The following is a 14904-nucleotide window of genomic DNA, read 5'->3' on the forward strand; positions in this document are numbered from 1 at the left end:
AGAGAGAGAGAGAGAGAGAGAGAGAGGGGAGTGAGAGAGACAGGGGGGGAGAGAGAGAGAGACAGAGGGGGAGAGAGAGGAGGAGAGAGAGAGGAGAGAGAGAGAGAGGGGAGAGAGAGAGAGGGGGAGAGAGAGAGAGGGGAGAGAGAGAGAGAGGGGGGGGAGAGGGGGGAGAGATAGAGGGGCAAGAGAGAGAGAGAGAGAGGAGAGACAGAGGGGGGAGAGAGAGAGAGGAGAGAGAGGGGGAGAAAGAGGAGAGAGAGAGAGAGGGGAGAGAGAGAGAGGGGAGAGAGAGAGAGAGAGAGGGGGGGGGGAGGGGGGAGAGAGAGAGAGATAGAGGGGAGAGAGAGAGAGAGGAGAGAGACAGGGAGAGAGAGAGGGGAGAGAGAGAGTAGAGAGGGGGGAGAGAGAGAGAGGGGGGACAGAGAGAGTGGGGACAGAGAAAGAGGGGAGAGAGAGAGACAGAGAGAGGGGAGAGAGATAGAGAGAGGCGAGAGAGGGGGGGAGAGAGGAGAGAGACAGAGAGAGGGGAGAGAGAAAGAGAGAGGCGAGAGAGAGAGAGGGGGGGAGAGAGAGAGATAGAGGGGAGAGAGAGAGGGGTGAGAGAGAGAGGGGTGAGATAGAGAGAGGGGAGAGAGAGAGAGAGAGGGGAGAGAGGGGAGCGAGAGAGAGAGAGGGGAGCGAGAGATAGGGGGAGAGAGAGAGAAAGCAAAAGAGAGTGGGAGGGAGAGAACGCCAGGGGTGGGACCACTGTACTGCAAAAAATGGCCCGTGTGAACGGGCTTTAGGACTAGTATATATATATATATATATATATATATATATATATATATACACACACATACACAGGACTCGCTTTCACCAACGTGTTTTTCATCACTGTGACAAGTGATTGAAGTGTATATATATATATATATATATATATATATATTTATTTATATATACCGTATATATATTTATATATATATATATACACACAGTCCAGAAGAGATCACTCTCACCTCAATATTCAGCCTCCAGGGTGCCAACGATTAAATACATGGAACATAAGGAGGCACTCTCTGGTCTTCTTAATAAGTGAAGTTTAATGTATCAAGGGTAACGTTTCGGGGACACATGAGATTCAATTTCAACAGCGCATGCGCGCATTTATTCTCCGCAGCAAAATCGTCAGGACAACTTCCTTGTCAGAATCTGCTACCTCTCAGTGCGCATGCTGCTGATTTACATAATCACATTCTACACATTCCTTTTTAACATGTGAAGTGTGATTACTTAAAGGCACAGTAAACTTTTAAAATAATGTTATATTGTGCAGCATTATATAACATTATCTTAACGGCAGGTGGCAAAAACAAAAGCATTGCAAGATATTTTATATCAAACTTGGATTTAGCAGCTCTCCGCTCCAGGATCTTCTGAGAGGTTTTGGATTTTAAAAGTGATTTGCGGGCGTGCTGTCTAATCACAGAGCACCCGATCGCGCCATTGAAATAAATGTAGCTCGCTCCTGCTCTGGTTTGGTAGCGGGAGTGAGCTACATTTATTTCAATTGCGCGATCAGGCACGATGTGATTAGACAGCGCGCCCGCAAAGCGCTTTTAAAATCCAAGACCTGCTCAGAAGATCCTGGAGTGGAGAGCTGCTAAATCCAAGTTTGATATAAAATATTTTGCAATGCTTTTGTTTTTGTCACCTGCCGCTAAATGTTATATAATGCTGCACTATGTGCAGCATTATAGAAAATTATTTTATAAGTTTACTCTCCCTTTAATACAAAGAATGCACAGTCAGATGTAACAGATTCTGACAAGGTTGCAAATTTTTTTAACCATTAACCCCTTTGCCTATTAACACCTGCAATTCCAATATTAGTCTCCCTGCAACTATATTAAAGGGCCATGATACCCAAATGTTGAAACACTTGAAAGTGATGCAGCATAGCTGTAAAAAGCTAACTAGAAAATATCACCTGAACATCTCTATGTAAAAAAGAAAGATATTTTACCTCAAAAGTTCCTCAGTAGCCACAACCCATTGTAAAGGACTTCTAAGCAGCAAATTAGTATGTCTGTCCCGGGACAGCTAAGGGGTTGAGCCTTGTGCACTCTCATTTTATTTCCCTATTCAGCTTAAGGAAGTGTACTATGAAATCTCATGAGAGTTAAGTGAAATCTCATGAGATCACAGTAAAAGAGTTCATGACCTTAGCACTGCTGGTTGGCTGCTGTTCTTTTTTTTTTTTTTTTTACCTGCAGCTGAGTACTTTTTACACAGAACTTACTCTGCTGAGCTGAGGAAATTGTGAGGTAAAATATCTAACTTTTTTTACATAGAGATGCTCAGGTGATATTTTCCTGTCAGATTTTTACAGTTATACTGCATCAGTTTCAAGTGATTTAGCATATGAGTATTATGTCCCTTTAACCTCTCTTTCTCCATTACCCATCACTGGGTAATTAAAGGGAAACTAACCCCAATTTTTTTTTCATGATTCAGATAGAGCAAATGTAGCTTGCGCTACCCAGTGTGCTGAACGAAAAAGGTGCAGCTCCTAAGCTTAGATTCCTGCTTTTTCAAATAAAGATAGCAAGAGAACACAGAAAAATTGATGAGTAAATTAGAGTTAAATTGCATGCTCTATCTGAACCATGAAAGAAAAAATGTAGGTTTAATAGTGTAAGACTAAACTGAAGGCAAGAAGGGGTTAACCACAGATTTTCTGCAGCCTGGTTACTTGCAACATTGTATAAACATTATGTTAAAATCTCTTTAGAAAGCGTGCACCATATGGCAGCATATTTTCAGTACTTAGGTTATCCAGAACTAAAGATGGCTACCTAACATGTTTGCCCATAAACTACACTACGACGTCGTAGAACAAGTCTGTAGTGGGCGGAGTATAGATCATCCAGCGAATGACAGTAGGAGGAACCGGAGCGAGAGGAAAAAAAAACACAACAGCATCCGGGAATCTGCTAGGCACAGGATCGAGGCGCAAAATGGCTGCCCTGAACTGAGCCGAAACCGCAGAGCTGGGGGGTGAGTGACCGTTATAGATAGAGCGATGCTCCCTATTTGTATAAGAGGTGGAAATAAAATGTTTGTATATTTGCTGGGAAGTGCAATTGAAAGGCAAAACTGTTGGTGGACTGTCCCACTTTGCTGGGTGCGGGGGATTGGAAATTGCAATGTTAAATTATTTGACGGGGATCTAAAATGTCTTATAAACATCCATTGAACTTATGGCCATAGTTTCTAAAATGATTGCGGTTTGGCAAGTGAATGCAAGTGTCATGTAAAAGTTAATTTTCCACGCCCCCTTCCACATCCCCTTGGTTCGATTTGTCTATAAAGCAGGGGACGTTATATACGTCAGATTACCGACTGCATACAAGTACCGTACGTGCTATTTACTAGTTTGCTACATGAAAAGCCTGCAACTGCTTGCTTGTGTGTCGCAGACGTGTTTGGTTGCTAATGAGTTAATCTTTGTAACAGTTTGACAATAGTCGGCGAACAAAGAGCATGAACGTTCTCCAATAGCGCTTTACACTGTGGTTGCACGTAATTAGACGTCATTACGTCATGTTACGTGCTGAAGAATTTTCTTGTGTACATTTTTTTTTTCTTCGAAACTTTGTCAATAAAGATTGTGAATAACATACATTTGGGTGTACGTTTTGTTCATCTTGTTGATTCTGTATCTAAAGTGGCATGCATGTTTTACGCTTATCTCACCCTGTTATATTTTAGTGCTACTGAATGTCAGCAACAATCCTTAGTAATTATTCTCTATTAGTTGCATATCAGTGACTATAAACTGCTAAATTTAGACTAAAAAAAAAGTTGCAAAAGTGTCTAGTTTACAGAATTTTGTTACATAGCTTGCACAATATCATTTACAGATGATCTCTGTTTAAATAATAAAAAAAAGGTAAACAAATTCAAGAGGTTTGTCTAGGAGTTTATTCATATACTGTTCTGCATTTATAAACAATATTTGGTACTTTTCCATTATACAAGATGTTATGCCCCTACGGGGAGAACATATCAAGTGTGTAGGAGATCATGATCAGCACAAACATAATGGCAATTGAAGGCATGTACTATATCTATGATGAGTCATTCGTATATTTTTACTATATTAACTATAAATTGTGACATAAATCATAGTAGGTCATTTTACAGTGGTTGCCCTAAAGCGGACTGTAGTTCATGCTTTCTGATTCATGCAATCTGTTCTCACAGCTGTCCAGTATAATGGGAGAATACCTGGTATTTTATTAAAAAGGTCAGTAAAATAAAGTAATATTTTTAAGTGTAGTACTTTGTTTAGAAGTACAATGCAGAACATGTTTTACTTTTATTTCCTGTAAATTAAAGTTACTTAAGCTCTCAAATTTACATTGATGTGCTTTCTGGTCAACTCATTTGCATTAAAGGCACATTAAAAAAAACAAAATTAATTTCTCAATTTTTTATGATTGTTTATGTATTCACACATGTCTAGAGTCTGATCACAGAAGTAAAATATATGAGGCCAAAGAAAAAGCAAATATACTATTGTGCAAACACAAGCTCTCAGCCTCTTGATTAAAAAAGCGCTTTATTTGAGCCTATATGCTTAATTGAGTACGCTTAAAATGATGCAAATAAAAACAAAAAAAACTGCATTTTGTTGATACAAAGAGAAGTTCTGTAGCAATCATATGTATCAACTGGGGCATTGAAAGATCCAAATTACTACATTCATATGTAACAGTATCAAAGGAAACAAAGTTTTTTTTATGACAATCAAGTCTTCAGGTCGAAGAGATGCACTTCAACAAATTAACTTCATATCCTGAAAGGGACATGAAACCCACATTTGTTTCTTTCATGATTCATATAGAGCATGTGAATTTTAACAATTTTCCAATTTCTGTTATCTAATTTGTTTTGTTCTCTTGCTATTATTTGTTGAATAGGATACCTATGTAGACTCAGAAGCTACTGATTGGATGCTGCACATATATACCCCCTCTCATTGGCTCTCCCAGTGCATTAACTAGCTGCCAGTAATGCGTTGCTTCTTGAGCAACACTTACATGAAGCTGTTGTGACTGAGCATACTAGAGTACATAGGCAGGTTGCGGAAGAACGATGAGACAAACGGGCTGATTATTCTATTATTTTTTGTTTTGAAGTCTGTCAACAGATATGCGGAGTAAGGTGTCTCAGAAATATTGGAAAATGCAAAGTTTGTCCCTCTATAGGTTTTAACTCTGGCTGGAGCAGTAACCAGATCCCCCAAGCCTTAACTTATATTTAGTTTGTGAGGGAGATCTACCAAATATATTTGATAAAGAAAGTTTACTTACTGATTTATGAAGATACTGTTACCAGTTTGGAAAGATATTTGATCTCCTACTGGTTTTCAGACACATTTTTATGTGAGTGGCAAGGTGAAGTCTATTGGAACCCCCATCTTGTTTCTTCACTATTTTGTGAGCAAGTTCTTTTCTTTGGTCAAGCCTAGTTTTCAGGTTATGTTCCCTCTTAAGTTCTCAAGGCTATTTGGCTTTTCTATTGTTACTGGTCACTACCCTGAGGGTTAAAGGGGGTTAGATGTGTAACTCATTTCGGATAAACATCTTGGACTCTATATATACAATCTTAATGATAATTGTTACTAACGATTATTTTTAATTTGAGAGCTTCTTGTAATGTAGACATTGCATTATTTTTAAACAGTATGATATGAAGGATTTTGGTGATGTTTTCTATAAGCAGATGTTGAAAGTGATGCTTTGATAGCTATGTTTGAATAACTGCTAAGCTCATCACAGTCTATATCTAACTTGTCATTTAGACAATACTTGATGTTGATAGCTCTGTCTGTCTCTGTGATATGTCCACTAAGTTAGAACATAACTAACTGTTGCATTCTTATTTTTTGTTAGCAATATAATTGAGCTAGTGTCTGCCTAATGCTAGTCATTTTCCTCCTCTGCCTCTTATTTTTAGTTGCTGATGTTGTCCGCTGTCTGTGGCTGGGACAGTATGACTTGTTTATTTTTTCTCCCACTTTTTTTTTAATTTGTATATAGCTGAAGTTTCTTACCAAATCCTATTTACAAACTCTGTGCTGCCGTCTTTGTAGTAGAATGCCACGTGTTAGATGATATGAGATGAGCTTTGCCTCTTAGAGGTAGATTTTGATGCTTTGCCAGAGTTGTATACTGATAGGTCACACCCAACCCCTTTTTTAAAGTGAATGCTAGCCCAAATATCAATTTATTACATTGTCTCCAGTAAGTTTCTAAATATGAGTGCCTCAGTTATCTAGTTAGGCACATAGATTTGACGTTTATACTAAGTATCATATCTAGAATCACTTGTCAGAGTTCCTGAGTGGTCTTCCTTTTCAATTTATGTAATGTATCTCAGACTAGCATTTTCGTATTCTGCAGAAGTGGATATGTGTTACATGCATTTCATTATTTATGAATGAGTGCAGGTATAGAGAATATTTTATAACAAAATTGTCCCTGAATAATTTTTTCTTTAAATAAAAAATTCCTAGGCACTCTGCATGTTTTTATTCCAATATATATTTACAGTTGCGAACACAGTGTCGCTGTCTGCTGCACTGCATGCTTAAAGTAATGGTAAATCCTAGCAGTTTTGAAACACTAGGAATTAGCAGTGCTACAAATAAAGGGGACTTTCAGTCATGAAGTATAACATATTTTATGTTTTATGCTGAGTTTCTTTACTTGCCTGCAGCATATGCCGTGCTGAGCGCCTCAGGCCTCCCATGGCAGAACACTATTTTTTCAAAGAGGTGAGGTTTCCACCTCTTACCAGTATCTGTGCCGCCCAGTTGGCATTATGCTGAATGGCTAGCACACTATTGGCTAACAACACCTTATTGATAAAATAGCGTTCTGCCTTAGGCGACCTGAGGCGCGCAGAGCGGCATACACGGAAGGCAAAAAAGGGGGCTTTCAGTCATGACATATAAAATACTTCATGCTGAAAGTTCCTTTATTTGTAGCACTGGGTAAATGCTAGCATTTAAAAAAAGCTAGGATTTATCATCCCTTTAGTTCACCCGGTCCCTGACAGCACGCTATACGTTATGTACACAGCTGAATGATCAGAAGAAGAGGACCCAAATAAATTAGCCGCAATGCTAAATTTTTTAAGGTATATGGGATCATCTAGCCCTGGTGTTCATTCTAAGAGCCTGATGAGCTAATCCTCTCCGCTCTGGTGATGGATTTAACGCAAGGTCCCTCAAAACTTTTAAAAAGGCAACATTTTTTCTTGAGAGTTGTTTTTCTCTCTATGTGGTGTTCTGGATATGAAGGAGAAACACATACATTCCAAAATAATGCTCAAAAAAGCCAACAAAGATTTGGCAAGATTTCTCTCCATGCTTGCAAGTTTTTGATCATCAGACCCTAAGAGAGGTATTATGTCATGGTCTAAGAGTGGCCTTTTGACATGTACTTGAGAAAATAAATTTCTCATTGTTTCTTCCATTATCTAAAAGTATATGTTGGGTGGGGATTATCCGCTATTTTAGCAATTCCCTTACAAATATGATGAAAACAGAGTCTCTAGATTCCTTGGATCTTCATGATCCTTCATTGTTGCATCCACATTCACAGATAACTTCTCCTTAGGCAGCAGCATTCTGGGATCTGTAGTTATTTGCAGCTGCCTAAGAGTATGCAGTGAGTGCCACTAACAACTAAATAAAACTGATCTGTAGGTGGCAAGCAGTGGACAGGATGTCAGTAGAGATGGGTGACATGGCACCAGCACCAGTTTTTGGGGTACCTAGGCACGTGGGTTTTGATAAGAGTTGTTTTTATGCCACAAATTAGTTTGAAAAGGTTTAGATGCATTTTTAATAGAATCTATTGTGTTACAGTTTAAGATACCTTAATACACAGAAATACTGAGGAATGTGCAGTAATTATAATTAAACATATTAAAACCGACTATTTCTATTATGCGTACTCGTAGAAAAAAAAGTGTTTTTTTGGGATAACGAAAACTATAAGAATTGCCAAAGCGGTTAGTGCATTATTATATTGTAGTGCTCAACAAATTTGTCCAAAATCTAGGAGCCAGCCCATAAATTTAGAAGCCATATACATTATGTACTAATTATATAACATTACTGCGCTATATTGGTAATTCCAGTGCTTGCAAATCCTAGGAGCCAAGGAGTTATGCCTACCTGAAGGTCACATCCTTTGACTACCTTCCTTTTCCTCAAAATGTGTAAATAAAAATAAATAAATAAAAACAAAAAAAACGGACAAAAGGTCCTGGTAATGGAAACTGCAAACCTTGATTGGTTTATATCTGTCATTGAGCTCTCCTGAAACAAATGGCCACAGACTGCAGTGATAATGCTGGGTGAAACTGTGTATAAAGCAAATAATTTTATATTCCAGCACCCTTTATAATAAACAGTAATATATAAGATTACTATACTTCATATCATCAAAAATCATAACTCCTAATTATCTCAAATTTCACTGTAGATTCAATTTATTATGCCGCATGCATGTGAATTCTAAATCACTTTGCATATGTTGCTAAAATTAAAATAATTCATTTTTATAAAATACTAAGGCAGGTGTTACTCCCCCATACTGCCTACCAAAATTCTGTATGTTACACATAGGAACTATAGTTCCCAGCAATGATGTTCAACCACTGCATGCTGTTTATCAATGCTGCATAAACAGTATCTCGCTAATTGTAGATCTTGCTCAAGTGTAAGGAGGGAGATGTTTGAAGTAATGTGGAATATTGCTATCTTAGGTGCATGTTTTTGTGTAGTGACTGTATAAAATTTGGTTGAACTCTTTCACCATACTACATAGCTAATGAGATGGTAAAACAATGCAGAATATTAGTCTTTTTTTTTTAAAAAAAAAAAAAAGAAAAAAAAATGCCAGATATTGTCTGGTCAATGCAAAGCTGTAGTTTGAAAGCTAAGGTTCTCTGTACCCATTTCAACTTCATTATTAGCACCATTAGGATGATGATATGTGAATTACTGGTACATTTTTTATTTTACCAAATCGAGGGTTGAGTTATTATTTATTATCGGTTATTTGTTGAGCGCCAACAGATTCCGCAGCACTAAAGAAATGGGTCTAATATGCAAGGTGACAGCTATGGGAGACAAAGAGATAGAGGGCCCTGCCAAGAGTTTCACTGTTGTAAATCAGCTCTCATGAAGGTGATCTACAAAGCAGCTCATAGGCTTACATGCTAAGGGGGTTCAAGGGGATAACTAAAGGAGGAGAGGAACTAAGATAGAAAAATGTTAGTGTATATTATTATATATTATCTCTAAACAGTAGAGTCTTTAAGGAGTGCTTGAAAGTTTGAAAACTAGGGGAGAGATTCATGTATAGCGAGGCAGAGCATTCCACAATATAGGGGCCAGTCTGGAGAAGTCTTGTAGATGGGAATGTAAGGAGGTAACGAGGCCATGAGCAGAGCAAAGGGGACGGGAGGGCGAGTAGCTGGAGACTAGGTTGGAGATATAGGGTGGAGCAGTGTTATTGAGAGCTTTAAAAGTTAGTCAGGATTTTATGTTTTATTCTGGAGGTTAGAGGAAGCCAGTGAAGGAAGTGTCATAGAGGTGCAGCAGATGAGGAGCGACATATAAGGAAGATCAGCTTGGCAGAGGCATTTATTATGGATTGTAAGGGCGATAGACGGCAGCTAGGGAGGCCGGAGAGTATGGAGTTGTAATGGTCAAGGCGGGAAATGATTAGAGTTTATTAAAGTCTTAGTTGTGTCTTGTGTGAGGAATTGGCTAATTTTGAAGATGGTTTTTAATGTGGGGCCGGCAAGAGTTGTCCAAAGACTGGATGTTGGCAGTGAAAGAGAGATCTGAGTCAAGTGTGGCCCCAAGACATTGTGCATGTGGGGTTAGGGTAATGATTTTGTTATCAACAGTTAGAGAAAGTTGGAGGGGTAGGGATTTTGGAACAAGGGGGGGGGAATAAAGAGCTCAGTTTTTGAGAGGTTTAGATTAAGGTAGTGAGAGGATATCCAGGATTAAATATTAGAAAGAAAATTAGTGACACAAATTAGTAAGGAAGGGGATAGGTCTGGTGCAGAGATGCAGATTTGGGTATCGCCAGCGTACAAATAGTATTGAAACCCATGGAACTGTATTAAGGAACCTAAGCATGATGTATAAATTGATAAGAGAAGGTGACCAAGGACAGAGCCTTGTGTTACCCCAACAGAAAGTGGTAAAGGGTCAGAGGATGTGCCAGAGAAGGTAACCCTAAAGGCCAGGTTAGACAGGTAAGAGGAGAGCCACAAGAGAGCTGTGTCACAGATGCCAAAGGATTGGAGGGTTTAGAGCAAGAGAGTTTGGTCAACCGTTTCAAAGATTGCAGACAGATCAAGAAGAATTAACAAAGAAAAGTGGCCTTTAGATTTTGCTGTAATTAGGTCATTAGTAACCTTAAAGGGACATAATACTCATATGCTAAATCACTTGAAACTGATGCAGTATAACTGTAAAAAGCTGACAGGAAAATATCACCTGAGCTTCTCTATGTAATAAAGGAAGATATTTTACCTCACAATCTCCTCAGCTCAACAGAGTAAGTTCTGTGTAAAAAGTTATACTTCACCTGCTCCCAGCTGCAGGTAAAATAAATAAAAAATGAAGAAATGAACAGCAGCCAATCAGCATCAGCAGTGCTGAGGTCATGAACTCTTACTGGGATCTCATGAGATTTGACTTAACTCTCATGAGATTTCATAGTAAGCTTCCTTTACCTGATTGGTGAGATAATATGAGAGTGCACGATGCTCATCCTTTCAGATGTCCCAGGACAGACACACTAAAATGCTGCTTAGAAATCCTTTACAATGGGAGGTGGCTACTGATGAACTTTTGAGGTAAAATATCTTTCTTTTTTACATAGAGATGTTCAGGTGATATTTTCTAGTCAACTTTTTACAGCTGTGCTGCATCACTTTCAAGTGTTTAAACATTTGGGTATTATGGCCCTTTAATGATTGCAGTTTCTGTGGAGTGTTGTGGGCGAAATCCAGATTGCAATGGATCAAGGAGGGAGTTTAATGAGAGGAAATGTAATAAACGTGTGTATACGAAGATATTTTGAGGCGAGGGGGGGTAGGGAAATAGGGCAGTAGTTGGATGGGGATGATGGATCAAGAGAAGATTTTTGAGGATAGGTGTAATTAGTGAATGTTTAAGGGATGAGGGAAATATACCAGTGCTGAAGGAGAGATACAAAATATGAGTTAAATAGTAATACAGTAAAAAGCACTAACAAAATAAACATAAAAGAGCAATTTACTTAAATAGTGCAAAGGCTACCTGTGTTAACAGAAGGTAAGGTGTAATTTTGATGATTTCCTAAATTGCAGTGATAAATAGCCTGAACCATTCAGGCTTAGATAAAGAAAAGGAGAAAAAACTGTGGATGCAGATCTATGAATACATTTTTCTTTTTAATTTATTTTTCTTTGTATATTTTTTAATGCAGGTCCACATAATCTTTAAACCAACTTCCTTAAGCCTGAGAAACAGAACTTCAAGCAATAGCGGACTCACCCAAAAGCTCCTGTAGCATTCCTGCCTCTAGTATTTTAGCTTAATCTCTGGTGGAAGTGATACAGATACATGTGTTTTCATGAAGAGAGGGGAGAAGCCCGAGGGATACAGGCATAGGCCCAAAACCTTTCCTGCCAGTAACTACACTGGTAGCAGCAAACAAATGCTAATTGAAATCCGTGAGAGCCTCCGTCACCTACCCAAACCATCTGATGCTGCCAAAACTGATCAGGGCGCAGCCAAGGCTGAAGACCCTCGACAAGGCCGGAATCCTCCCAAGTTCCTCACTTATCACAAGGCCCTGGCAGAAATTCGTAACTCGCTACAACCTTTTGCCAATTCATCAGGCTTATCGCATAGGGCCAGTTTAGAGGTCAACAGACAAATGCTTCATGACTTGCAGGCTGCTGGGTTTGACGAGGTAAGGCATTTTCTTTGTGATCATCCTAGTATTTCAGGAATTTACTAAGGCACTGTTGCATATTCCATAAAATATAGCCTCTATTTTTCTAATTATAGGTAGCTTTTTGTACAAATAGTGGCTTTTTGTATTTTATTTTTTTAACTAAAGGAACACAATTTTATAACCATAATAATATATATAATATAGTGTGTGTGTGGGGGGGTTATGTAGGTCTGTATATTTTCCAAAACTGGTAACACCACAGTTTCTCTTCAAGCCTTCTGCTTGCTCCAGTTATAATATTCCTGTTATATAGGTTTTCAAATCATAGTTTGCCTTTTTAATTACCTTTGAATTCAAAGGCTACCAAAGTATATTTGAAAAAAAATGTTAGAAATACTTTTTATATAAATATTTTTCTTCTAAGATTTGAGGTATTGTTCTATGTTTGAAACATTGGCATAGTGCCCCAACTCTAATTAAAGGGACAGTAAAGTCAACATTAAAATGTCATGATTCATATAGTGCATGTGATTTCCAATTTCCTTCTATAATCAAATTTGCTTTCTTTTCGTGATATCCTTTAACAGTAAAGCTAGATAGGCTACTATGGGCTTAGGAGCATGCAGTCTATGGCAGAATTGTGTGCTACTATATATATATATATATATAACATTGCTATAAACATTGTTGCAAACACTTTTACCAGATGGCTAGACACACATGTATGCCCCTACGCTCACCTTGGATTACTCTTTAACAAAAAGGATACAAAGAGAACTAAGCATGATTGATAACATAAGTCAATCAGAAAGTTGTTTAAAATTGCATGTTCTATCCAATCCATTGAAGTTTAATTCTTACTTTAATCAATATCACACTTTTTACTTCCCCCGGTACATTATTTAGTCAATTAATATATTGTCTGCATCAAATGTTAAATCTTGTTTCTCTATTATTCCCCAAAGTTTATCAATATCCTAAAAAAGCCCTTTTATACCACTATTCTTTTAAATTTAAAGGGACAGTTTACTCAAAAATGTTCTCCCCTTTTAATTTGTTCCCAATTATCCACTTTACCTGCTGGAGTGTATTAAATTGTTTACAAGTAGCTTGTTTACCCTTCTATTGGCAATTGAAATAGTTGATTTAGCTTGTGGTATCCCCACCTATTCTGAAAGTTTTTGGCCTTAGGTCTAAGCTATAGATAGCAGAAGAAATTACACTCCCAGTGGGGTATAGAGATAAGGTAATACCATTTTAATTTTCCATTGTTGTCTTCAAGTATTGGTCTTTGGTTTATGGACAGATATAAGAAAAAGAAGTAGGTATATGTACACAATGTGATAAAGTAATAAGATCTGATACCTACAAGCTCAACCCATTTTATTAGGTTGTGGCTTCAAAACACAAAATCGGCTATTTCCTATACACAAACCTTAAAAAGCAAATTCTCATACATTTTATGCTCTACAGTTGGTAAAGTAATTCAAAACACATTAAGTGAAAAACAATTTTATAGTATAATGTCCCTTTAATGTCTGATTTCTTACTGACAGTTCTAGTGGCCATTACTTAGAGATTGTAATATAAAATGTAGTATAAAAAAAATTGCATTATATTTTTGTCTTCATTTCCTGTGACTTTAAGGGAAAGTCTACTCCAAATTTTTTATTGTATCTATGCCTCTGAAGAGTGCCATCCTTTTTTCAGTTCTTTTGACAGACATGCATTTTAGCCAATCAGTTCTGACTCCTAGGTAACTTCAAGGGAGTACACACTGAGCACAATGTTATCTAAATGGCACAAATGAACTAGCGCTGTCTAAGTGCAAAATAAACGGTCAAAATTTACTAAGATAAGAATCGGCCTTAAAGGGCTATGAAATTAGCATTTGAGCCTAGCTAGGTTTACCCCATCTTCCTATTGGACGTAGCTACTATGTCACACGGTACTTTGCTTAGCATACCCTGTTGACATAGTACCTACGTCCAACCTTCTGCCTCATGCTGCGGTCCCGCATTGACTGCTAAAACCGCAGCCAGAGGCTGAAGGCATCTGCCTTCATATGGTAAGAGAGTGCTCCCTTTACCATGTGAAGGTAGATTGCCGATGAAAACTGTCACTTTTGGTTTTCATGTCTTTTTAACCACTGTAGAGGTATTTTTGTTTAGAAAAAAGCATTACATGGCAGCAACATCCATCAAGCAAGCAAGAAAGTGTTAATGGCAAAGTTCTCCATTGTTCATAGGTGTTGTGCCCAATTATAGTGTGTACAATATTTTTATAGAAACCTGGAGAATGTGTTTTATGTAGCTTCATATCACTGGTTATTGGTGTGTGGTCAAATTATAACCAACTGTCTTGAACAGATGAGGTTAACCGGTTGTTAATTGGAGACTCTCAGTAGTATGCTGGAACAAAAATATTTTTAGCAGAATATAATAGCAAACAACCTAGATCTGACATTCAGTATTACAGAGAGTCAGTAATGTTTCTCATTTATTAACTGCTTAGCACAGTATACCCCAAAGTGATGTTATTATAATGCAAATGCATAAGGTATATTGGTTATTACAGAATATTGTAATTGTAAATAAGGGGCAGTGTTTGACTACATCATCGAAGGAAAAAATGATCTAGGCAATACAATAGCATATGCCAGTTACTTGATGTGAAAATTCATATGAGGGAACTTATCGAAAGCATAATGTTTGTTTCCATCTTAATGGGAGGAGAGTCCACTGCTTCATTAATTACTTGTGGGAATTAAGAACCAGGCCACCAGGAGGAGGCAAAGGCACCCCTGCCAAAGGCTTAAATACCTCCCTCCACTCCCTTCACCCCCCAGTCATTATTTGCCTTACGTCAC

At 38.0% G+C, this 14904-nt stretch overlaps 1 protein-coding gene across 2 annotated transcripts in view; it reads left to right on the plus strand.

Moving 5' to 3' along the window:
• The first annotated feature begins 2947 nt into the window (after positions 1 to 2947).
• LATS1 (large tumor suppressor kinase 1) overlaps positions 2948 to 14904 on the plus strand; it is an 86571-nt gene continuing 74614 nt past the window's right edge. For both annotated transcript variants that reach the window (XM_053710629.1, XM_053710631.1), the window contains exons 1-2: positions 2948 to 3042; positions 11562 to 12050. In XM_053710629.1, the coding sequence (XP_053566604.1) occupies positions 11709 to 12050 (342 nt within the window). In that variant the 5' untranslated portion in view covers positions 2948 to 3042; positions 11562 to 11708. The remainder of the gene's footprint in view (positions 3043 to 11561; positions 12051 to 14904) is intronic.

The sequence above is a fragment of the Bombina bombina genome, chromosome 4, assembly GCF_027579735.1.
Source record: "Bombina bombina isolate aBomBom1 chromosome 4, aBomBom1.pri, whole genome shotgun sequence".
NCBI classification, from domain to species: domain Eukaryota; kingdom Metazoa; phylum Chordata; class Amphibia; order Anura; family Bombinatoridae; genus Bombina; species Bombina bombina.